The sequence below is a fragment of the Aquarana catesbeiana genome, linkage group LG05 (genome assembly GCF_042186555.1).
Source record: "Aquarana catesbeiana isolate 2022-GZ linkage group LG05, ASM4218655v1, whole genome shotgun sequence".
NCBI lineage: Eukaryota > Metazoa > Chordata > Amphibia > Anura > Ranidae > Aquarana > Aquarana catesbeiana.
In genome coordinates, this window is record NC_133328.1 from 206353850 (window position 1) to 206379108 (window position 25259).

The 25259-nt window shown below is 40.8% G+C and overlaps 1 protein-coding gene across 3 annotated transcripts in view; it reads right to left on the reverse strand.

The window, feature by feature from the left end:
- ANLN (anillin, actin binding protein) overlaps window positions 1-25259 on the reverse strand; it is an 82908-nt gene that overhangs the window by 36140 nt on the left and 21509 nt on the right. The window contains exons 2-12 of one of the 3 annotated variants that reach the window (XM_073630514.1): window positions 19932-20076; window positions 17693-17983; window positions 15367-15707; window positions 11435-11714; window positions 10444-10637; window positions 10245-10352; window positions 8152-8257; window positions 6773-6892; window positions 4726-5003; window positions 4461-4588; window positions 4229-4376 (exon numbers count right to left, since the gene is read on the reverse strand). In XM_073630514.1, the coding sequence (XP_073486615.1) occupies window positions 4229-4376; window positions 4461-4588; window positions 4726-5003; window positions 6773-6892; window positions 8152-8257; window positions 10245-10352; window positions 10444-10637; window positions 11435-11714; window positions 15367-15707; window positions 17693-17983; window positions 19932-20076 (2139 nt within the window). Of the gene's footprint in view, window positions 1-4228; window positions 4377-4460; window positions 4622-4725; window positions 5004-6772; window positions 6893-8151; window positions 8258-10244; window positions 10353-10443; window positions 10638-11434; window positions 11715-15366; window positions 15708-17692; window positions 17984-19931; window positions 20077-25259 lie in introns of all 3 variants that reach the window. The other 2 variants (XM_073630513.1, XM_073630512.1) reach the window with 2 other exon arrangements.

The following is a 25259-nucleotide window of genomic DNA, read 5'->3' on the forward strand; positions in this document are numbered from 1 at the left end:
TTATGCTCGTAATCCAAGGTTCCGCTGTATTTATCAGAATTGCCTGTGGTCTCCCTACAGCTGATCTTTCCCCATTACGGACATACTATTCCTTGTTCTGCACTATGTCTATGTGGAGACAAGCATCTTTGTGGATGCTGGGCTTTACTTGCTCATGACAGTCTCCAACAAGGAGAACAGTACGCAGCACCATAGTGACATCACCAAATCTCATTCCAACTATAAAAAAAAAAAAGATTAGTAGTCTGAGGCAGCAGAGTCATAGTTTAACACTACGGATATACAGCTACGAGGCTGGTGGCACAGGAGTGCCTAGGCACCCTCACATGCTAGGAGGTGGGCTGTCACTTATCAAGAACAATTGCAAACAAAATGTGCTTTATTCAGCATTAGGCACAATTAACATATCTTGACGTTCCCTAGAATAAATCTTTTTTTTTTAGTTTAGCTGTGCTGTAGGCTTATAAATATATTTTTCAGGTCTTGCCGCTCAGTTAAATTTAGGACAGGATTTTTGTTGCAGTTTTTCCTAATTTTTCCCACAGACCTACTGAATGTTGTGGATTGTCCTCTTACTCACTGCAAGACATGGACTTCAGCCTCTGTGATATTATTACTTTACACTGGTACTTTGGCTCCATCTACTGGCTGCACTTCGTAAAATATCCATTTACAGCACAATTCAGACAGATGGATAGATTATTTTCATTTAATTCATTATCACATTACAATTCATCTTAAAACTGCTCAATTCAAAACAAATATCTCCCATGTTTGGAACCATTCTGTTTTCAAATGAAATCGGGCATTTCACCATTAAAAGCCTTTTTTCTCAGAAATCCTTTTACAGTTCCCCAAAGTAAAAAAAACCACACAGAAATCTACAATGTGTCATTTTTTTTTGTAATACATAAGTTCAGAAAGCTAAGTGCCAAATAGACAGTAAGCTGACAAGGGATGGGATAGGCCCCTTTCACACTTGTGCGACTTTGGACATCAGAGTCGCATGACAAATCATACACCAGGTTTCCCAATGATAACCATTCATATCTGTGCGCACAGACTTCAAAGTAGTCCCTGTACTACCTTGGTCCGAGTTTGATGAGAGTTGAGGTCCATAGACCTCAAGTTTACACAGGCATTCCCTGAAATTGCGGCTTCAAAATCACGCAACTTTTAAGTAGTGGCAGCATGAAAGGGGCCTTAATGGACAAGCCATAATGAGTATGCAAATGGTGGGGGAAAAAAAAGCATTTACTGCAGAAGTCTCCCAGACAAGCAGGTAGGTTTTCTATTGTAAGCACATAATCTCATAATCTTAGATTAATGTCACTGAGAAGTAAATTGCTGGTGTGGAAGAGAAATTTTGCCATAATACTTGGAGCAAAAAAAAAAAAAAAAAGAGTTTGCAGGGTTCTTGTACAACTCAAAACATTCTATAGCTGCACTGTTAAAAGATTTTTATTTTTTTGGGTTTAGCTTTTTAAAGGTAGCACGTTGATATGAATATTTTATTCCAAAAATGTACATTTACTCATAACGCTAGCCACAGTGCCTGGGAGGTTGAGGAACATTTTTAGATTGGTTTAAAAAGCTCATAAAAATGCCCATAAAGCAAGTGTACATTCACTTGTACATACTTCTAGAACAGTGGTCTCCAAACTGAATGCTCTTTTGCTTCCCTTTATCTGGCCCTCGGGGCACCATTCCCCCAACTGACAGCAACAATGGGGCACCATTCCCCCAACTGACAGCAACAATGGGGCACCATTCCTCTCCATGACACCAACAATGGGGCACCATTCCTCCCAATGACACCAACAATGGGGCACCATTCCTCCCAATGACACCAACAATGGGCACTATTCCTCCCAATGACACCAATGGGGCACTATTCCTTCCAATGACACCAACAATGGGGCACTATTCCTCTCAAAGACACCAATGATGAGGCATTATTCCTCAAGACAGGGCACTATTGCCACTCCTACTGACCATAGGTGCTAGATCTTTATTTACTCCCATTGACCACCAAGTCAGTGACATGATTTACTCCCACTGATGCTGGGGCATTTTCTACTTCCAAGGGAACCACAGTCTGGCCCCCCGAAGAGGGTTCGGTGTCTGATTGACAATAAACTGGCCCTTTGCTTAAAAAGTTTGGAGACCCCTGGTTTACAAGATTCTCGAGTAAGGTTAATAGAAACTCATATCATGCAGTGTTTACTCAAGAGAGAAAAAAAAAAAAAAAAAAAAAAAAAATCAATCGGCTGTTAAAGCACACACACACACACACACACACACACACACACACACACACACACACACACACACACACACACACACACACACACACACACACACACACACACACGTGAAAGGACCAAACAAAAAAAACAAACGTCATCTGTTTATGTTAAACATGCATGTCCAAAACACAGCAAACTAAAAAAAAAAATAAATAAATAAAAATAAAAGTGTGAAAAACCCTACATTTAAAACAAATTATGAGAAAGTGAAAATAGAGAAAAAAAAAAGGTGGATATGGGGATATCCTACACAGAGTGGACTTTGTGCCCCGAGATCCCCTTGAAGGACACTGCTGTCATTCCTTTCTTCTGCCTAAAATGGTTGACCATATAAATAGGTTACATCCAACTATACAGCAACATAAAAAAAGGGTTACAAAAGACATCTTCCATTGAACACAACTGTCAAGCTGAATTACATGCTGGTTGTTTTTTTTTTTTTTTTACATAAACTGGTGCAGGGAAAAGAGAACATGTTTTCTTTAATGCCACTCTTCCCAGCACTACATAACACTGCTCCCTTTAGCAGCCAGAAGGAGAGAAAGCCTTGTGAAAGTCCCAGGACACTCTAGTCCGAGCTTACACAATCATGGAGAACTCTACTGTCCATGACAACTTCAAGTCAAATCACAGAGCACCAGTGCTGTCACAGAGAGAGGAGAGTGAGTTACATGTTCATCGATACCCAAAAGTAATGGGTATTTTCTTTGCTCCTGGTACTTCAAGGTATGTGAAGTTTAGGATTCTCCTGCCTCCATGTGAAAAAGCTTGCGCTTGATGATTGGCCATTCAATCATCAAGCACAAGGTATAATCAGGTACAATTATATGGGGCAGAAACCAAGTCTATAGTCCTGTTTAAGCTCTAAATCATAACTTGAAGAGTCCACAAGGCCATTACCGACAGCTTAAAAGGAGTGGTGGGAAAATGAAAGGCAGAAACGTGTAAGCAGTTGGTGTACCAAGAAAAAAGTACCCCCTGGGTGGGACTTTAACAGACCGCCATATGTAAGCAGTTGGTGAAGCCATTATTCAAGCTGAACTCCGAGCAATTTTTCCCCCCTATGCAGTGGGGCTGTTCTTGCACTGCATGGGTTACTGCTCATTTTTGTCTAGGGGATTGGAGGATATCCAAACAAAAGAACTTGCTGCTCCAGGTGAGACAGGAAGCCTAATGATATCACGGGTGCCCACCTTGGCTCGCCTCGGCATACGATCAACACTGAAGAAACAGCTGCACTCAAAATCCATCAAAATTCATATTTAATGAAGGAACATCCCAAGTGTTACAAACAGTTCAAATGGTAGACGCATTTCACACACTACCAAGTAATGTATAAGCACACCTGTTAGTACGTGAAACGCGTCTACCATTTGAACTGTCTGTAACACTTGGGATGTTCGTTCATTAAATACAAATTTTTATGGATCTTGGAATGCAGCCATTTCTTCAGTGTTTAGGGGATTGGAGGGTTGAGATATACTCACCTAATCCTCCTAAAGCAAGACCAGTCCCTGCGGCTCCTAAATGTTCCTGCCGTCACCACACACATAGACCAGCTCTGTATATAAAGACGTCAGGAACAGTCCACCCCTGGACATTGGGGAGTGCCATTTTTCGGAGGAGCGAAGGATCAGATGAGTATAGGCTCTGTGTTCACCCCTAGACAAAATGCGTAGTCAACCCATGCCGTGCATAGAGGGATAAAAAAAATTAATAAGAATTGACCGGAGTCTGGCTTAAATAAAAGCTGTTTTGGCCTTCATGGACAAAATACAGGATTACTTTAAAGTTATCAAACAGGTTCACTTTAAATGGCTAATGGACCCAATCCTTATAGAAATAACAAAATCACATACAGTAAGTGTTAAGAAATGCACTAACAATATGCCTTTTTTATTGAACCAAAAAAAAGCTACCTTTAGTTTCTGTTTGATATTAACATGCCGGGGAGAGGCATATATCGCTTCCTCCATTCGGGAAGACACATCTTCTTTGCGAACAATTGTTTGCACTACCGGAGGACGATCGGTCTCTTTAAATCTCTGGGATCTGTATGCATCGATGCTGCAAGGAAACATGTTGCGTTAGAGAAAAACTAAACACATCTCACCTTTGTGAAATAGCTGATCAGCACAAATGTTTTCTTACCTGTACAAGAGATTTTGATTTTCCTCTATGGATCTAAAACTGTCCTTTGATTCTGCTCTGGGTACCCTGGTCCTTTGAAACTTTACCGATTTAGGGCTACCACAACTTGCACTAGTCTCTGCTTGTACCTTGGAAGGTGATAGGGAAAGAGACAGTAGTGACTGTAAAGAAAGGATAACAAAAAAAAAAGAAAAAAAAAAATAATAAAAAATAGAGTCACTATTAATGTTTTTATCAATGCCATATTTTTGGCTTCTTCATCTACCTCTGGACTTGAAACCCCAACAGTCTCTGCTAATGGAGTTAGCAAAGACATTGAAGAAATGTTGAGTGCATCATCATCTTCGTCAGCAGAACTGTCATCGCCTTCTTTATTGCTTTCTGTATCATCTGAAATCCTTTCCACATGCCGAGTACAAACTTCATCTACATCTTCATCCTCATTTTCAAGAGCATCACTAAATATGCTGGTGATCACTTCTGAGCTGTTAGTCTCATCAATGCTTCCATCTACATTCATCTCAATCTCTCGTATAACTTCCACTGTAATGACAAAAAAGGTAACTATTAAGAAAAAGTAATAATGGATAAAGGTTGCAGAAGCATAATGAATACTACTCTTCAGTGACAGAGCCAAGCATGAGTCACAAAGAAGAATGGACAACTCAATATACAGAAGCTTATGCCACCGAATCCTATATTCATTGTATCAGAGCAGCCTTCTCCAAAAGAGGAGCTGAAAATACCAGGTTTACATAAAATGTATTAAACCAATACATTTTACAGCTTTGTGAAATGTACAGGTAGTTAATGTTTGTCTACCGCCTGTGGTACTTGCAGGTAGAGGTTATGATCCAAATCAATTAAATTAAAAAAGTGATTACACCTTGTCTAGTTTGGATATTCCCTAGGGATGTAGGATTTTAGTTTTCGAAGAAGTATAAAAAAAAAAAAAAATAGTATGTGTAGGCTCCTCAGACAATAATATAACCTTACCTAAAAGGGAAAGTTCTGCTTGTTTGCATCCTGCCCTGCGCCCCCCCCCCCACCCCCCCAACTGTCACATTTGGCACTTTTTGTGGGGGAGAGGGGTGCAGGTACCTGGTGTTGACAGGTACTCACTCCCACTTCCGGTCAGATCCCATTTGTTAAAGTGGATGTAAACCCTCACATATACTCAGTGAAAAGCGAACAGACTCAGATGATGCACAGAGATAAAACAAATCTCCCTACATAAGTTTTATTTGTAGATCTGCTGTCTTCAGCTTTCTACACTGTTTAGAAAGTGAATATCGTGTTAGAAATTTTTCTTCCTGTTCCACCACTGGGTGTGGAGTCTGGGCATACACTGTATGACAGCTGATTGGATGAAAGGCACACCCCCCCCCCCCCCTCCACATAGGCAGAGGAACATGCAGAGCTGTGCTGTGAATAGACCAGCCTCTGCTAATCTATCTCTATGTACCCACCCTGATACAAATTTTCAGCTGCTTTTATCTCCTGTGTCTGAGAACTTGTCAGAAGTTATAACAGAGGAACGAAGCAACAGAAACTCTGACTCTGAGCTTTTGAGACAGATATGTAAACACTGCAGATATATGTGCCTAGGTCAGATTTCATGAGTGGGGTCTACTACCACTTTAAGATGCCGGCGCCTGGACCCAAAACCGATTGAAGAATCTGTTTGGATGAGGATATCACTGGATCCCTGGACAGGTAAGTGTCTTTATATTAAAAGTCAGCAGCTACAGCATTTGTAGCTGCGGACTTAATTTTTTAGGGGGGGGGGGGGGGGGGGGGGGACGGGACTGAAGCTCCTCTAAAACTTTTTTGATAGCATAATTGCCCATCCTGCAGCAAAGGCCTATATCACAGGGACCTTGCCAGAGAATCAAGTCAGATATCTTAGAAAATCTGTCACTAGGGGTAGTATGCTTTTCTTAGAGCCAGAAAGTTGGAATGGCAGGACTTCAAAACACAAACACAGTTGACATAGGAGGGTAAGGAGTTCTATTCTTTACCAAGGACTGGTAAAAAGTGTACCAAACTTTATTTAAAAATGGGGACCCTTTACAGAGGTATTCTATTAAATGCCATAGCAACCAATCACATTTCCATTTTGCTTTGTCAAACCTGAAATGGAAAAAATATTGTGGAATTGGATTTGTTGCTATAACACCATTATTGCTCTTTCCCCACTTTCATAGAATTTCCTCGTTACTCTTGAGAACACCCTGCCTTTAGTGTGAATACAATACCACATTACTATTCTAAAAAAAAAAAAAAAAAAAAAAAAAAAGAGAGAGACAAACCTTTATCCCCACTAGACTTCACTTCGTTACTGAATGCTTGCTTTTCTTTGGTCACTAAAGAGGGTTGTACAGATTTCTCAGGACTTTTTACATATTCAGCAATCCTTTTTTGGGTGCCACCTAGGAAATTTGTATAAAAGTAAAAGAAACCTAGTTAGTGCAAATTGCTAGCTGAATGTTATTCTGCATCACCAATTATAAACCGGCCTGTATATCTGTCATTGAACTTATCAGAGGGGAACTTGAATCAATGAGGACAGTACAAGTATTGACCAGAATTAATGTGGCAGGTAAAGTATACTGGTTATAGCTAAAATGCAGCTTCGTTAAAGGCAATACATTTAGACACATGCGTAGCCTTAAAACAAAGTTCAGGGGGTCACCTTCCCTTAAAATCGAAAGTTCAATTTTTTGGGTGGAATTCCACTTTAAGCAAGCCATAGATGATTCAACTTTCTTACATTCCACCCTTCTGCGTAGCTACTGTGTTCTGCCGGCGGGGAGCCTTCTCGGCCGGCAGAACGCAATTATTACTGCTAGCAGCTATAGCCTCTGAAAGTAATTGCATAGTAAAAAATACAACAGGCTGGCTGTACCCAAGTCAACGGATCGACTTCGGTACAATCAGCCTGCCCATAGATGGACTGAATTTAGGCCAGCCCCTGCTGAATTGGTCAAGATTCAATCCATCTATAGCCAGCTTAAAAGCAGAGTTTCACTCATTTTCAAAAGTTCTTCTCCTAATGCCCACCAACAGCGCTTATTTGATTGGAGAATAAAACTTTTCAAAGTTCTGTGAAAGTAACTTTTTTTTTCTATTTAAATTTTCCCCGGGGCTTCCTGTTCCAACCGCTTAAGCCACTAATGCAATAAGGCTGTCCTGCTAACTCCAGGGATATCTGTGTCATTGATCCCTGGAGTCTTTGGTCAGCCTTAGCTTAGTGTCATTACTGCACAGGCGCGAGATCGACAGCTGCTTGGAATCCCAGAAATACATAGGAGCCGGCTTCAGATGCCCACATCTACAATGGCCACTGCCTCGATTCCCGGAGGACTTGGGAAATCACAGATTTGGCAAATAAAAAGTATTTGGACAGTTATATAGGCTTAACCTAACTGGGTGCTGTGAGTAAGAACTATAATAACAGTGATTTTATTACAATTTTGTGCAGGCGTGTAGCTCCTCTTTAATTAAGCTTGGAATAGAAGCAGAGCCAGGAACAAAACTTAATAAAACCTAGAAACAATCTTTGAAAATCACAGCTGTAAGTCTGCCAGAATTAAATGTCTAACTATTTCATGCTGTAATGATGGTTAATAAAATGCAGGTGTCCTTCTTATAGCTTGACACATTAATACCATCAGTCATTCCTACTTACTTGCGGTGCCCTTCAGTGGGGAGACAGGCACTCGCTCAACAGCTGGTTGGGAGATTACATTTGGCTTTGGTGGCTTGCTAGAAGTCACTGGATGAGCTTGAATTTCCTAAAGGGAAAGGACATTTTAGAAATGGACTAAGCTTTTAGGATGGCCATCTTACAAAATCTCTTGAGAAAAGATATTCATGTACACAACAATGACAAAACTCATTACTAAAAGGCACCATTTGCACAGACCTTTTGCTCACAAGGATGGGCCACTGCTGTGATACAGACATAATTAATCAGCTGGGGTGGGTAAGTGAAATTTAAAGCCGGGTATTGGAGGAAAAAAAAAAAAAAAAAAACCCTTGTGAGCTCCGGTCGGAGCCACTGTACTAATCATGCAAGGTTAGTATAGCGATCTCCCCCGCTGAGCTGTTGTGTTCTGACAGAGGGACAGCCCCCCACCACAACATCCGATCAGCGCTCTCTGCCATTGGGTGAGAGTGCTGATCGGGAGTCGGTCGGATGCTGGTTTTCCAGGATGCACATTCGACAGAAGCTAGCCAACCAGTCATTGTCACCCGACATTCAGCACATGTGTGCCAGGCTTAACTTACAAGGGCTGGGGGAGGATTAGTTTTATTTTAAACGTATAGGTTATCCTTTCAATGAGTGCTATTTATATAGCCCATGCCTCCAACAGCCAGACGTGGGAAAACAAAAAAGAATTAGGACTGGGGGGAGACTTAACATACGATTATAAATCAGCAAAAAAAAAAAAAAAAAAAAAAAAGCATTCATTTAAGGTGTAATAGGACCATACCCTGTATTGCTCTTTGTAACACTGTTATCTTTATATTATGCAGCAGAGAGTGGGCAAGAGTAATGGGTCTTAGATAGCAAGCAGACATCTCTGTCATTGTGAGCAAATTAGGTACAAATGCTCTTTAAAATGTAGTGATTTCAACATCTCCTTTTAAGTACAAGGATATTGTTTTAAATGAGAAGTCCAGCCTGAGTTCGCTTGGCTGGACTTCTCCTATAGATCACAGGAGTCCAATTAGTTTTGTACTCCTGTGACCTGTTTTCAGCAGAGAGCGGTCTAAAGCCCACTCTCTGCTAACATCACCAAAGTCAGTCCAGGCACTGCGTCATCCCAACTTTGGAAGTCTGAGACGGCCGCTCCCCGCCCCTCCACAGCTTAGCGCTCCAGGAGGAGCAGAGCAGAACTGCTGATTAACAATCAGCAGCTCTATGCTCGGGGAGGTGAGAAAACCGATCCATCGGCAGTGTTCAATGGCTCAGTTCTCAGTGCAAAGGCAACGGGGGACAGATGCAGCATCAGTCGGATGCTGCATCCACCTAGGCAAGTATAATGGGGGTAAAAACAAACAAACAAACCCACACTTCTTTTTTAAAGTCCAAATTCGCTTTTAAACATCTAATGGCAACCTTGTTGTCTAAGAAAAGGTCATCTTATAAGCGCCACAGAACAAATCTAAAGTCTACAGGTAAGCAAGGAATAAAATTTATGATTCATTGTACATGAACTTTAACATAGATGTGCCAAATAAATACTTTTTGCTGAGAGTAGTTTCATGGGAAAAGTGTAGCCCTACAGAAACCCATATTAGTATTAAAAGGTCACAGATAAAATTACACTTGTATATTTTAAAGCAGAACTCCTCCCAAAAGGAGAAGCTCTACTTGTTTGCCTCCTCCATCCCTCCTCTGCCACATTTGGCACTTTTATTTTGGGAGATGGGTTAAGGCAGGTACCTGGATTTGACAGGTACCCACTCCCACCAGGATCGCAGTGGAAGTTCACCCCCTTCGCCTGTAGCCTTCTGAGACACATTACAGGCCCCAGAAGACTGCAGGACCATTTTCAAAGCAAAGTGTGGCTTGCGCATGGACCCAAAGCCCATTGAAGAATCGGCTCGGGGGAAGACAGCTCTGGATCCCTGGACAAGCAAGTTTGTAGCTGTTGACGTTTAATTTTTTTTTGGGAGACTGAAGGTCCTCTTTTTAGGAAACTCTGAAAGGACCAATGCCATTTTCATTTTCTAGTAAAGGGCTTTGTCATTTCTCATACAAGTATCCATTACCCGTTGCGTCCCCTGAAGCTGGGTTTTAGCTGCGTCTTCCTTGTCTGCAGTCCAGATGCTGCCTTTCTCAAATCGGGAACGAATGGCTGAAAGTTCCTTTTCACGTTCCTGATCATAAAGGGTAATGAAATACATGTTACTGTACTGAACAGAACATCTGATTTTCTGATTGAATACAATGGTCTGTAGATGTCCGTACCTTTTTCTGTTGCTGTGCTAAGCTAGCAGTACTGGACACATCAGTCTGCTTTAAAAGCCTTTCCTGGATACTTTTTGTTGTTGGTGTGACTATAGAAGACTTTAGTGCAGAGTTTCCAGGTGTTGTGTTTACAGGTGTGCGTTCTTGACACTTCTCCCCAAATCGCTCCAGGAACGACTTAACTCCTGGACCACCTACAGGGCAATAAATCATTTGGAGATTTTAGTGAGATTCACAAACTGAAATGCAAATTATGATGGGGTTAAGAATGTATTTAATAAACCAGTAGCTGTACCATGTACTTGCATGTGTGAACCTACTGAGAGAGCTTGTGTACTGATAACATTTAATGACAAGAAAAATATTAAAAATTATTCAGTACTCTGATGAAGGCAAGGCCCTACTGGAAACCTGTTCTGAGGATTGATGTCTTTCGGTCCTACCAGTTAACAAGCACACCCCAGCACAGCATCCCCCCTCCCTCCCCCACTTTTATCCCCCCCCCCCCCCCCATTCTCCTCTCCTCCTCTATGGCCTTTTCTGTACTCTTCTTGCTCTTCCGATTTTCATTTTCCCTTACATGAAAATTGGGTATCCGCCTATGTATGTACTGTGGCCGGAATAGTATACCTGATACACTATAGTAGTTTGGGGACACTTCTGATCATCACCTTGAACTCTAGGGATGCTCTTTTTCCAATTACTTACACGATTCATGTCCGATACTCAGAATGTAACCCCCCCCCCCCTGCACAAAGTGTAAAGAGTAGCAGTCAGGGTAACAAATAAGAGCCCAGCTTATATATGGCTGACTTAAAGCGACTTCTAATTGGCTACTGAGGTTTACGTTACTCCTTGCACTGTCTAAAAACAGTTTTAGCTACAACTAAAATAAAAAAAGTAATATGCTAAAAAAAAATAAAAAAATAAAAGTATACTGAGCAGTACATCACAATACATTTAATCATGGACTCTGATTTATTGTACTTACCTGGTGTTACCGTCTTGTCCTTTTGTCCTACAGGTGTTGCTCTACTGAATTCTTCCCTAGGGGTTGCTTGGAAAGTGGTGAATATTTTTGATGTTGGTCTCTCTGCTCTCTGTGGGGTAGAGATGTTGGCTGACAGAGACTTTTCTATTTGAGCTGGTTGTTCATTCCTCTCCTTCAGCTTGGAAGGGACAATATTTGCGACTTTATCTTTTGGTGCATCATTAACAATGGTGTTTGCTACTGTAGCACTTGAAAGTTTCGATTCAGAACGTGTAGACACCTGTAAGTTAAGGCATATGGTCTAGAGTTAATTATTAGAAAAGTCACAGGTCATTTCCAGCTAAAAATATTTGCTTGTGGCCCCCAGGAAAGATGGGTCTATTAACACTACTCTTCAACATACAAGTCGTGTATGTTAAACAGCCCGCTCAAAATAGATATAAATGCACAACTATGTACATGAAATTGTGGCAGGCTGCATTTTAACCACAGCGCAAGGCATAAGATACCATGCAATTTGCCATGCTGCAGTGCACATGCATTTGGAACTGCAATGGTGTACTATTCACAATGAATGGCACCATATCTCACCAATGCATGCGGCATCTGTTACCACAGTGCAGTGATGTGAATGGATTCCTACACACTGGGTTATAAATGTTCAAATAAGGAGTTGTGCTGTAGTTAAAAAAAACAAAAAACTGAATGCTCCGAACACCAGTGATCAAATGAATCCAAATGTGAGGCATATATTCCATAGCAATTTCCACACCATCCACCACCGTATAGTGTGTGATGCTTCAGATGACACCTTCACCATAGATAAAGTACCAGCTTGCACAGATCTACTATCACAGCAGGTCAATGATGCTTGTGGCTTCAAACCCAAGCAGGACCTTTACGTCCTCTGGGAGAACTCCCTTGTGGGCTTACGGACCACCCATACAGGCAGCGGTAAGGTTCCCAAAATATAAAAAGGCTCAAGCATAAAATCCTTAAAACATTTATTAAAATATACAAAGTATTGCACTTACATCAAACAAATTGTATATGCACCTTGAAACAAGATAGGCCGGCCGGCCAGCCATAATGGCAGCACCCTTCCTTCCGGGACTCGAGAGTTGCCCAAGGCTGAATGACGTGTTGAAGTCACCGCACTTCTCGAGTCCCAGGAGGACTGGTGCTGCGATTACGGCCGGCATCACACACTATACAGTGGTGGATGGTGTGGAGATCGCTAAGGAACATATGTCTCACATTTGGATTTATTTGATCACTGGTGTTTGGAGCATTACGTTTCTTTTTTAACTACAGCGCAATTCCTTATTGGAACATTTGCTTTGGGACTGTGCCATCTCTCACAGAAGATTTCCTGCTCTCATGTTTTTTGTATATATAGACTTTTAGCACAGTTTTTTCTTATGTTTTTGACACTGGGTTATAATCCCGATTCTCCTCACAGTGCCACCTGTTGGGAAGGCTAGCATTGTGGCACATTCATACATATACAGTACAGTAGTTCTTTACAAGTATTTGTGCTGAAATGGCTGGTCCTGACACTGCTCACTCAATCTTGGACATTTGTATGGCCATGCGGCCGGATGGATCTTCCATACGATTGGCAACAGGTGGGACCTTGGGTTTTCATACTCCATCTTTACACCTCCGTGCGCCACTCTTAGGTTATCCTGGTGGGGTGTACCGTACCCCTTCCACAACTTCCGGGCCAGACACTATGTGGTGGTCAGCACTTGGAGATGCCACAATAATAATCTTGTTATCAAGCTGGTTTCTTACAGATTTTATACAGGTGGCATCTACTCCTGAAAAAGTGAAGGTTCACAAAACGCGTTGTTTTTACGATGCCTTCTTTTTAGTAATTTGACTATGTGGCAAAATACGTATGGATTAAATTGGATTGTGAAAGTAAAAACATTTTTTTATTAAAAAAGAAAAAAAAAAAAAACCTGTCAAACTTACTTGCTCTGTGCAGTGGGTTTGCTGCTGATCCTTTTTTCGGGTCCCTCCGCCAGCGCTCTGGGCCCCTCCCCATAACAACCCGCTTGCTGTGGGGCACTCGTGCGTGCTCGCTCCTGAACCAGCTCTCTGCATCCATAAGACACAGAGTATGGTTCAACCCTGCCCCTCTCCCGCCTGACTAGCTGTGATTGACAGCATCTCAGCCAATCAGAAGGGAAAGACCCAGCAGAACCTCGTGCACATCGCTGGATCGAGATTGGGCTTAGGTAAGTAATTGGGGGTGGGGGTGGGGGGGTGGGGGTGGGAACCTACTCAATCTTATGCCTCATTTAATGGGCATTCGATTTGGTTTATGTACGTAGGCATAAGGGATGGCGGCATAGCATTTAGGTACCAGATCACAACCTATTTATTTCTATTTTAAATGAACTTTAGAAAAAACATAAAATGACTCTATACCCTTTTCCCCCATGTTTTATTGTACAATCGCGTGGCCGCAATTCTTTGTCACGGAGCAGCAGGTGGGCATAACAGATACAAGCACGGGGTTGAAAGCACTGTCAAATCAACAGTGCAGGGCTGGATAAGAAGGGGAAACCGACTATTGACAATATAGGCACGCTGAGCTCTTGCGATGCAACCTATATCACGTGAAGACATTATCTGACCATGCTAGCACTGATTGGCTTCTGTACCTAATGTGCTCAGTTTACAACAAGGAAGAAGGGAGACTGGGAGGCTCAACCAGGTATTCTAAACAGAAATCATACAACATGTGAAAAAAGAATACGATACAAACACTTGCCATATTTTAAAAGAGACAAATTAAATTTCACAATTGAATGGGTGGTGGTTTTCAGGTGCTTAAGAGGCTAAAGCGCCTGAAAACCACTCCGGTGTGAAACTGATCAAATCACCTGTGCAAAATAATGGTGAGCCTGAAAACATGACCAGTTGGGGGTACTTGGAGTTGAGAAACACTGCTGTGCACATCTGTGTACAGAATGCCTCCAGGTTGCCATATTGTATTGCATTTTACAAAAAAAAAAAATTAGCAGATTGAAAAGGAAAGGTAATTTTTTAAGAACATTCAATTACAATATCACTTATGTAGCAATTGTATACGCTATATATTTTTATTCCCCCCCCCCCCCATGAAAGTGGCGGTACCCTTTAAAAAGGTATTTACTAGGAGGAACGGTTTGGTGTTTTCCTTGTTCGTATTGCTGGGGATCACGTTTAGATATAGGATTTAAAGAGCCTGGTCTTTTATCACAAATTTTTAATAATGATTCTGTTGGAGAGATACATCCAATACCATTGGCATAGAATGGTTTGGTTAAGGAATGATATATACTATTGTTCATTTGTGACTATGGGTTGCTAATAAAACATGAACATTTTAGCAGTGAGGCATTTTTAAGGGGTATTTTCCCCTCTCTTTTTGGCACATACACGTGAACAATTTCTTAATGTAAATGTAATAACTGTAATTTAAAAAAAAAAAATCTTGTTCCCGTGTTTCGTTTGTAATTGTACATATACAGTATATAGAGCAATCATATTAGCTTTCAGGCTCTGCTACCCAATGGCTGTGGTTTTACGGTTTGTACCTCTCCTTGGGATCTGATTTAACCCAATAAACAACGCACTCCCTACATAACTGATATATTATCAACAGTTACTAAGCAGCGAGATTATTCATGTATAGGTCTCCCTCTAGTGGTTCATCTACAAATCTTAAGAAAATAAAAAAGTCAAGAAGTAACATGTAAAATAAACAAAAAAGTCACATTAAACATTTCTTGACATATTATTTGAGTCCATCTGTATAAATATATATTTTTTTTAACTAAAATACATAATCTTGTTTAACATGGAATTATTACATAAAATTCATAATACCAGATCTAATAATAAAGTGAAATAAAAGGATTGTATAAACTACATACCAGCGTGCTAGGGAGCGTGGCTTTTTTCACAGACTCCTCTTTGGGTTTTTGAGATAAAGCTTCCTGCCGGACAGTATGACTATTGATGCTGGAAGATGCTGAACTGGCAGCGGACACTTTCGATAAACAAGCGGTACCAGGCTTTTCTTGTGTATTGTTTGGTTTAACACTTGGATGACTCAAGTCGTCTTCCCAGGACCCAATCGTGGCAGCCAGGTTAGCTAAACGACCTCTCCGGCCCATGGGAGTTTCAGGGTTAACTATAGAAGTCTGAGTCTTTGGAGGGGAAGGTACAATTTCTTTGGGTGGGTTGCTAATAGGAGGGGAACTTGGTGGACTACCTACGGATGAAAAAGGCAAACACAACATTTATTTTTTTTAAATTGCATGCCCACACAGACTACAAACCCAAACCCCCCCCCCAATATGACTGAATGAATGTTAAATTAAAGTGGAACTCCAGTCACAAATAGCAATTTGAAGTAATAACTGCTGGCTTCCTATTGGACTATTCTTTCTGAGCAGCCAGATCTTGGTTCTGCCAGCGTTCTCCATGACTGGGGTCATCCTTAGGGATTATGGCCCCATCATAAAGCTCCAACTCAACCCTGCAAGATAAAGCCATAATGTGCTAGTATGCATCACATACTAGCACATTATGTTAAGCTTATGTTAAACTTACCTTAAAACTAAGCCATCCCATGCCGAGATGTCAGAACTGGAGGCCGCTTCCAGCTTCACCCTTCTTTCTTCCGGGTTCGCGGACTCTGGCACTGTGACTGGCCGGAGCTGTGATGACGCAACTTCCGCGCATGCATGCGGGAGCCGCTGGTCACGGTACAGGGCTCTGAAGAAATGGCACAGGTGGCCGTTCCTTCAGAGCGCATGTGCCAGTGATGTCTCCGGCTGCATGTACAGTAAACATCTCCTATATTACACTACCTATAGGTAAGCCTTATTAAAGGCCCACCTATAGGCAAAAGTCATGCATTGAAGTTGACTTAAAATGGAAGTTGTTTTATCATGTAAATTGTTTTATCATGTAAATGGCACCCCAACATGCCTGCACTATGGCACATCCACCCTGTCCCCCCACCCCCCCGGCCTTGTGGTGTGTTAGTAACTATTAAAAATGAATAGTTTGCCTTAAAGAGGAGTTCCACCCAAAAGTGGAACTTCCGCTCATTTGTCTCCTCTCCCCTTCCGGTGGCACAATTGTCGTCTTTGACAGGTATCCTGTTCCCACTTCCTGCAGTCTGGGCTGCGGCCCTGACATCACTGTGGGGCTCCTTTCTCCTCTCCCTGTCGCCAGGCCAGTAGGGGCCTTGTGCATGCGCAGTAGGGTTCCTGGCGTGAAGCCGTAAGGCTACACTGCCGGATACCCCTACCCGCAACAGCAGCACCCAACAGCTGATGGAAACATCAGCTGCGGTGCCGACATCGCTGGACTCCAGGACAGGTAAGTGTCCTATTGTTAAAAGCCTGCAACAGCAATATGTGTAGCTGCTGGCTTTTATTTATTTTATTTTTTTGGGCAGAACACCGCTTTAACAGAACCCATGTTAATATCTGAAACACCACACATTACATATGCTCATTGACAACGCAGACATGTGAATGAGCCCCTAAAGTACTTTTTCAAATGCAACTAGTGTGAATATCAGATTGCGCCTTAGTATCAGCCCCTTGAAATCCCTGGTATAGCTGATCTCTGGGAAACTGGGAAACAACACAATGGGCATGCTGATAGGAGGAAGGAGCAAAGAGAAAGATAAGCTCATCAATCTGCTGCTTCTCTTTTTATTGTTCAGTCAAAAGACCGGAGTCAAGACCTGTAAGTGTGACTTAACTACAACAGGGAAAAAAAAAAAAAATCAGGTCTCTCACCCTGGAAGACAGGTGTGCGGCGTTGCAGAACTGTGCAAGTCTTGGGACTAGATTGTCAATACAAATCTATAAACAGCTCTAATACATTTAATCTTTTTTACAATAACTGATTGCCTGGAGTTTGGCTTTACATGAGGATGTAGGGAGCCAGGAGGACTGTCCCCCGGATTCAAAGCACTGCACCTGATCACCAAGAGCCTTTGTAAAACAAGTACAAGAATAGATTTTGGACTGCCATTAAAACTGTATGTTAATTAACTGGCATTTTAAAATCAAATGACCTAGATTTTTTTTCTAGAAGGTTAGCACTAATTATGAGCTTTTGTATTCCAGTACAACTAAAATAAGTGTAAAAAGAAATATATACAGTAGTGAGAAAAATATAAAACAAATGGGAAAGAAAAAAAAAAAAAAAAGGGGGGGGGGGTGTTTACTGAACTCTTGTTACCATCATTATCCCAATATCTCCGCTGATCAGCAAGCCTCTGCATACGACTCCTCACTGATGGTGCTCCATGATCTTCAGAGTGCAGTTTCGGCTCTTCTTTACTGGTTACAATGGTTCTTGGTGGAGTCTGTTCTGTGGGTCTCACTTGTGGCTGTGCAACAATCTCTGGCTGTGTACTTTTAGCAATCTCTGGACTTTTTGGTTGTTTGTTCTCAGTTCCCAATATTTTGTTTTCATCAGAGCAGCGTCTCTTTGATGGAGATGGTTTTGAGCATGGTTTCACTGAAAACAGAACAGATTTTTAGGGTAAACCTATATAAGTATTTGGGGAAAAAAATGGCAATATCAATAAAGAAAAGCTGGGCAGGACTAATTTCCATTAGAAAGCAACCAAGATGTCTACAATACTTGATCCTTTAACCACTTCAGCCCTGGAAGATTTTACCCCCTTCCTGACCAGAGCACTTTTTACAATTTGGCACTGCGTCACTTTAACTGACAATTGTGTGGTCATGCAATGCTGTACCCAAACAAAATTTGCGTCCTCCTTTTCCCACAAATAGAGCTTTCTTTTGGTGGTATTTGATCACCTCTGCCATTTTTATTTTTTGCACTATAAAATATCACCCAAATTTTTTTCAAAAAACAAAATTTCTTCATCAGTTTAGGCCAATATTTTTTTTTTTTTTTAATCAAAAATAGAATACAAACGCAATAAGCATATATTGATTGGTTTGTGCAAAAGTTATAGAGTCTAAAACTATGGGAAAGATTTATGGCATTTTTATTATTATTTTTTTTGCTAGTAATGGCAGTGATCTGCGATTGCAGCGGACAGATTGGACACATTTTTGGGACCATTGACATTTTTAGAGCGATCAGTGCTATAAATATGCACTGATTACTGTATAAATGTCACTGGCAGGGAAGGGGTTAACACTAGGGGTGATCAAGGGGTTAATTGTGTTCCCTCACTGTGTTCTAACTGTGAGGGGATGGGACCAATTAGGAGAGGTGACAGATCGCTGTTCCTATTTTGTAGGAACACATGATCTGTCTCCTCTCCTCTGACAGCACAGGGATTTGTGCATATACACACACAAATCCCCGTGCTGGCTCTCGTGCACGCGATCAGGTCCCCCGCTGTACAGCTGGGGTGTGCTCTCCTGGGCAAAGCTGTATATATACGGGATTTCGCCCAGGAGAGCCATTCTGCCGCTGTTATATATGCGTGAGCCGGTCAGGTATTGGTTAAAGGATAAGTTCAAACATGTTACACCCGTATGGGTATAACATGTAACATGTTCTAGTACCCCTCTCACCCCCTCCCTATGAAATCTGGTGGGGTTTCCTCTCCCCTGCAGCCACTGTCACATTTAAATGCAACATGGCCATTTGGGGCTCCTCCCACACAGCCACATCATTCATTCACAGTGAACTGTGAATAAATAAACTACAAGTCCCATCTGCCACCATGTAGAGCTTCAGGATTCTGGATACATTTGTGTGCACAGAACTTAAAAAGGGAAAAAAAAATCTCCCCAGGAAACCAGACAGGGATTTTAAAACTCCTCTACTATATGCAATAAAAGAAAGGTTTGAGCTTTAGATGTATTTACATTGATTTCTGTGACTGTGGTGACCACAGCACCAAATCATTTCAGAAACGTTATTTATAATCAACTTTTTCCATTACGTTTGTATACAGATTCAATACTTTTATTGCCCAAACTGAGTGTTTACATATGGAAATCACAGAAGCATTGTGAACATTCAATGGCATTTTAGACTGACTTTCTTGCAGCATCAATAGATACCTGAAAATTTTGATAGATATAGATATGCATACCATTTTACTGGCTTTTACAATACGGAATCCATCAAGAAGGAGTTACATTTTAAAAGGATAAGGTTATCAAAATCCAATATTTCCTTTATTGAATTATCCTTTATTTAATGAATAACTAATCTGCTAAATTCTTTTGCGTCTTGGTTTGTGAGTTACCTGTGTAGATCCTGACTGATACTGCTGAGCCATCATATGGGCGTTATCCATAGTCATACATTTACCATATATCTGTCCCTAAAGTGAATATTCCACATATCTGGCTTTACAACAGCCATGGGAGAGAGGCAAAGCTTGGAACTTTAGTGTAAATATCTGGTCCTCATGCAATCAAAATGATGTCCAGTCCTAATCTAGCACACCACTGTACTCATTGGTCCTTACCTTCTTCAGCTTGTACAGGAGGCTGACGATTGGTCTCTGTAAGCGGTCTTTTGTTTAATGCTGTCGTCCGTGCTCCGGCTGTGGGTCTATCGGCCATCTTCTTTTGAAGATTCTCTCTCCTGGCTCGCGTCCTTTCAAGTAATTTCTAAGACATAAAAGTATTAAAATGTTTTAGAGAGAAAGGTACTGTGCAGTGACCAAGAATGCATTTTTGTGTTTTGGATCATGCTTATACTGTATATGACTACTGCAAAGACAAAGCAACAGGTATATCTATAGTGTGTAAGGTACATTATACTGTCTGGGCTAATTCCAACAGAACACGTTATACAGATTCCGGGTGTCTACAAAATGGAAAGTACTGGCCTAGAAAATGTCACACCACCGATTGAAGTAGTATGGCATGTGTGGCCATCTCTTCACCCAAAATCAGTGCATTTATCTCCTCTTCCACGACAACTCATAGTCCCACTACACAGACACAACAAGTACTTTAAGAAGGAGGTCCATGAAGATAAAAAGAACGATCAGCCTTATGAACATTATACTATTAAATTGTAACCCTTGAAATGTAGAGCTGCACAATTAATCGTTAAAAAAATATCGTGATCTCGATTCAACCCCCCTGACGATCTCTATTGCAGAGTTTGCCGATTCTTTCATATAAGTGGAGAGCCTTACCTGTTCACTCAGCTGTCAAAAGAAAACATCCTTGCAGTCTGCCAAGTTTTTAACAAGAAACATTGTAACTAACTCTTCCTTCTTAGATCAAAGGTAGAGGTCGACCGATATATCGGCCGGACGATATTTGGCGTTTTTTACTTAATTGGCATCGGCCGATTGTGCTGATAAAAAAGGCCGATTATAACTTCAGCCTGACTTGCAAATGACTTCTGTAATAGAAGTCAATGCAAGTTGCCTGAAGTTTTCTGTGGAGAGAATTCTCTCCTCCTCTGGGCAGCCTGCCAAATCTGATAAAAGAACCAAGAAGAGATACAATGTTTCTTCTTATCAATGAGCTGAACTCTGTGTGTAGGAGTTCTCAATTTAACCATTTAAAGACTAAATCTTTTCTGACATTTGTTGCTTACAGGTAAAAATCCTGTATTTTCTGCTAGAAAATCACTCAGAACCCCCAAACATATATATATATATATATATATATATATATATAGGTAAACAATACTTTCGCGCCCGTGATAGTAGTAAATATGAAAAATTAATAATTGTATTAATAAGTGTATAAAAAACAAACAAAAAAAAAAAGGCACGGGGTGGAACGCACGCCGCATGTGCGATGTGATGCGAAGGGTTTCTGACACCATTCACCCTGACATGCAAGCAGTCCCAGTGCCGGGTAGGCACCGATCAATGTAAGAGGCCATTTGGCTATTTTATTGTTCTTTATTTTTATACATTAAACGGTTTTACGCTATGGAGATTCCCTTTTGTGTTTCTCATATTTCCTATCCTGAATGAATGGGACGGGAGGGATCTATGCCTAAAGTACCATCCAGCCTTCCAGCCTTCATGTGAACAGGCACAATCCTGTACAAGCGCTAATGACTCTCTTTTTAGTTAAAGGAGTCATTGGTATCTGGTAAGCAGATATCTATTATCTTCAGGTGTTTTTTTTCCTCTTGGGTGACGGAATCTATATATCATCGCAAGATTTGTTGCATCTTTGAAGATCTATGTGTCAGCTTTAATGTTGGTTTCAACTAACTGTTTGCTCTGATCTTTTCAATGGATTGGGACAATCAAACATCACGAATTCATCTATCACACTTGCACTAAGAACTTTTTTGATCTTAATATCACTCTTCACTTTTATTTTATATATTTGTATATTTTTATTACATATTATGTATTTGGTATATTTTCATTTTAGCACAAACAGTATTATATAATTCACTGCGGTTGATGTGGATTGTGTGTGTATCTAGTGACAGATACATATGTTTTCAGGTCTCTAGCGCCCCCTACTGTACACCACATATATATATATACACACACACACACACACACACACACACACACACACAGGTAAAAGCCAGTAAATTAGAATATTTTGAAAAACTTGATTTATTTCAGTAATTGCATTCAAAAGGTGTAACTTGTACATTATATTTATTCATTGCACACAGACTGATGCATTCAAATGTTTATTTCATTTAATTTTGATGATTTGAAGTGGCAACAAATGAAAATCCAAAATTCCGTGTGTCACAAAATTAGAATATTGTGTAAGGGTTAAATTTTGAAGACACCTGGTGCCACAAACTAATCAGCTGATTAACTCAAAACACCTGCAAAGGGCTTTAAATGGTCTCTCAGTCCAGTTCTGAAGCCTACACAAACATGGGGAAGACTTCAGATTTGACAGCTGTCCAAAAGGCGACCATCGACACATTGCACAAGGAGGGAAAGACACAAAAGGTTATTGCTGAAGAGGCTGGCTGTTCTCAGAGCTCTGTGTACAAACACATTAATAGAGAGGCAAAGGGAAGGAAAAACTGTGGTCAGAAAAAGTGTACAAGCGATAGGGATCACCGCGCCCTAGTCAAGATTGTGAAAAAAAACCCATTCAAAAATGTGGGGGAGATTCACAAGGAGTGGACAGCTGCTGGAGTCAGGGCTTCAAGATCCACCACCAAGAGACGCTTGAAAGACATGGGTTTCAACTGCCGCATACCTCGTGTCAAGCCACTGTTGACCAAGAAACAGCGCGAAAACCGTCTCACCTGGGCTAAGGAAAAAAAGAGCTGGACTGCTGCTGAGTGGTCCAAAGTCATGTTTTCTGACGAAAGCAAATTTTGCATTTCCTTTGGAAATCGAGGTCCCAGAGTCTGGAGGAAGACAGGAGAGGCACAGGATCCACGTTGCCTGAAGTCTAGTGTAAAGTTTCCACCATCAGTGATGGTTTGGGGTGCCATGTCATCTGCTGGTGTCGGTCCACTCTGTTTCCTGAGATCCAGGGTCAACGCAGCCGTCTACCAGCAAGTTTTAGAGCAGTTCATGCTTCCTGCTGCTGACCTGCTCTATGGAGATGGAGATTTCAGGTTCCAACAGGACTTGGCGCCTGCACACAGCGCAAAATCTACCCGTGCCTGGTTTACGGACCATGGTATTTCTGTTCTAAATTGGCCAGCCAACTCCCCTGACCTTAGCCCCATAGAAAATCTGTGGGGTATTGTGAAAAGGAAGATGCAGAATGCCAGACCCAACAACGCAGAAGAGTTGAAGGCCACTATCAGAGCAACCTGGGCTCTCATAACACCTGAGCAGTGCCAGAAACTCATCGACTCCATGCCACGCCGCATTAATGCAGTAATTGAGGCAAAAGGAGCTCCAACCAAGTATTGAGTATTGTACATGCTCATATTTTTCATTTTCATACTTTTCAGTTGGCCAACATTTCTAAAAAATCCCTTTTTTGTATTAGCCTTAAGTAATATTCTAATTTTGTGACACACGGAATTTTGGATTTTCATTTGTTGCCACTTCAAATCATCAAAATTAAATGAAATAAACATTTGAATGCATCAGTCTGTGTGCAATGAATAAATATAATGTACAAGTTACACCTTTTGAATGCAATTACTGAAATAAATCAAGTTTTTCAAAATATTCTAATTTACTGGCTTTTACCTGTGTATATATATATATATATATATATATATATATATATATTTTATATAATATATTTTTTTAGCAGAGACCCTAGGGAATAAAATGGTGGTTGTTGCAATATTTTATGTCACACGGTATTTGCGCAGCGGTCTTTCAAACACAATTTTTTTGGAAAAAATGCACGAATGAATTAAAAGAAAAAAAACTAAGCAGTAAAGTTAGCCCATTTTTTTCGTCCAAAAGTTTTGATTACCTGTTTTTGTGTATTTAATATTTAAGATATAGTTTTTTTTTTTTTGTTATCTAAATTATACATACAAGTGAACTGATTGGAGGTTTGTTTTGTTTAATAAATGTTTAAATGTAAGAAATTTTCTGTATCACTTATTACTTAGGGTTGCTTTCACACTGGAGCGGGCATGCGTTGACGGTAAAACGCTGCTAGTTTTAGCGGCGCTTTACCGTCATTTTAGTGGCACTAATCGGCTGCTAGCGGGGCACTTATAACCCAGCTAGCGGTCGAGGAAGGGGTTAAATGAGCCCCTGAAGCGCCGCTGCCGAAACGCTTTGCAGGCGCTTCGACAGCGGTGCGCATTCATTTTAATGGGCAGGAGTGGTGTAGCAGTGGTATACACCGCTCCAAAGATGCCGCTTGCAGGACTTTTTTTTTTTTTTTTTTTTTACATCCTGCCAGTGCATCGCCTCAGTGTGAAAGCACTCGGGCTTTCACACTGAGACTGCAGGGGAGCCGTTTTGCAGGAACTTTACAGGCGCTATTTTTAGCCCAAAAGCTCCTGAAAAACGCCCCATTGTGAAAGGGGTCTAACTGTTAGATTTTATGAAAAAAAAAAAAAAAATCGGCATCATATATCGGCCATTGGCCACCGCGATTTCTAAATATCGCCATCGGCCAACCTCTAATCAAAGGGATAAACTTCTGTGTGAAAAAAAAATCCAGGCGGTCTGTGAAGTTTTTAAACAACGTGTACATGCAGGAAGTTTAACCACTTGACATCTAAATCTTAAGTAAAGTTAGCCCAATTTTTTTTTGTTTTAATATGAAAGATGATGTTACGCCGCGAGAATCGTGATCTATCTTCTAAGCAAAAAAATTGTGATTCTCATTTTAGCCAGAATCGTGCAGCTCTATTGAAATGGGATCATGGAGGAAATCTCAGATTAAAACGCAGATTATGGTCCTATACAGAAAGTATTCAGCTCACATAGCAAGTGCTTAATTTTCAGGGCAGCTCAGGTATATTCAACCTAAGAATAAGTTTTGGATAGGGGAAAAAAAAAAAAAAAAAAAAAAAACGAAAACAGGCACCACATCCGTGTAAATAGAGAATTTCAAGGATAGAGGAAGTGGTACTTTTAAGGTGCCAATTGAATAAACAATAGATTTAAAAAAATATATATAATTTTTATTTGAATAACAATATGTTTAAAAGAATACATCAAGAATCAATATAAAATTTCATACACCATTGATGGCCCTATTCGATTAGTGGACTGACTTTTTACTACCTTCCCGCCCAGCATCCTTCAATTGGAAAATAAAATAAATTCAAAAAGGAGCCAGGCCAAACAGAAGCGGCATTCAAATCACAATAGCCTCAGTGGGAGATTTTTTTTTTCTTTGCCTATGGCAAGCTTAAAATGGAACTCGAGTTCTCACAACAACTTTTTTTTTTT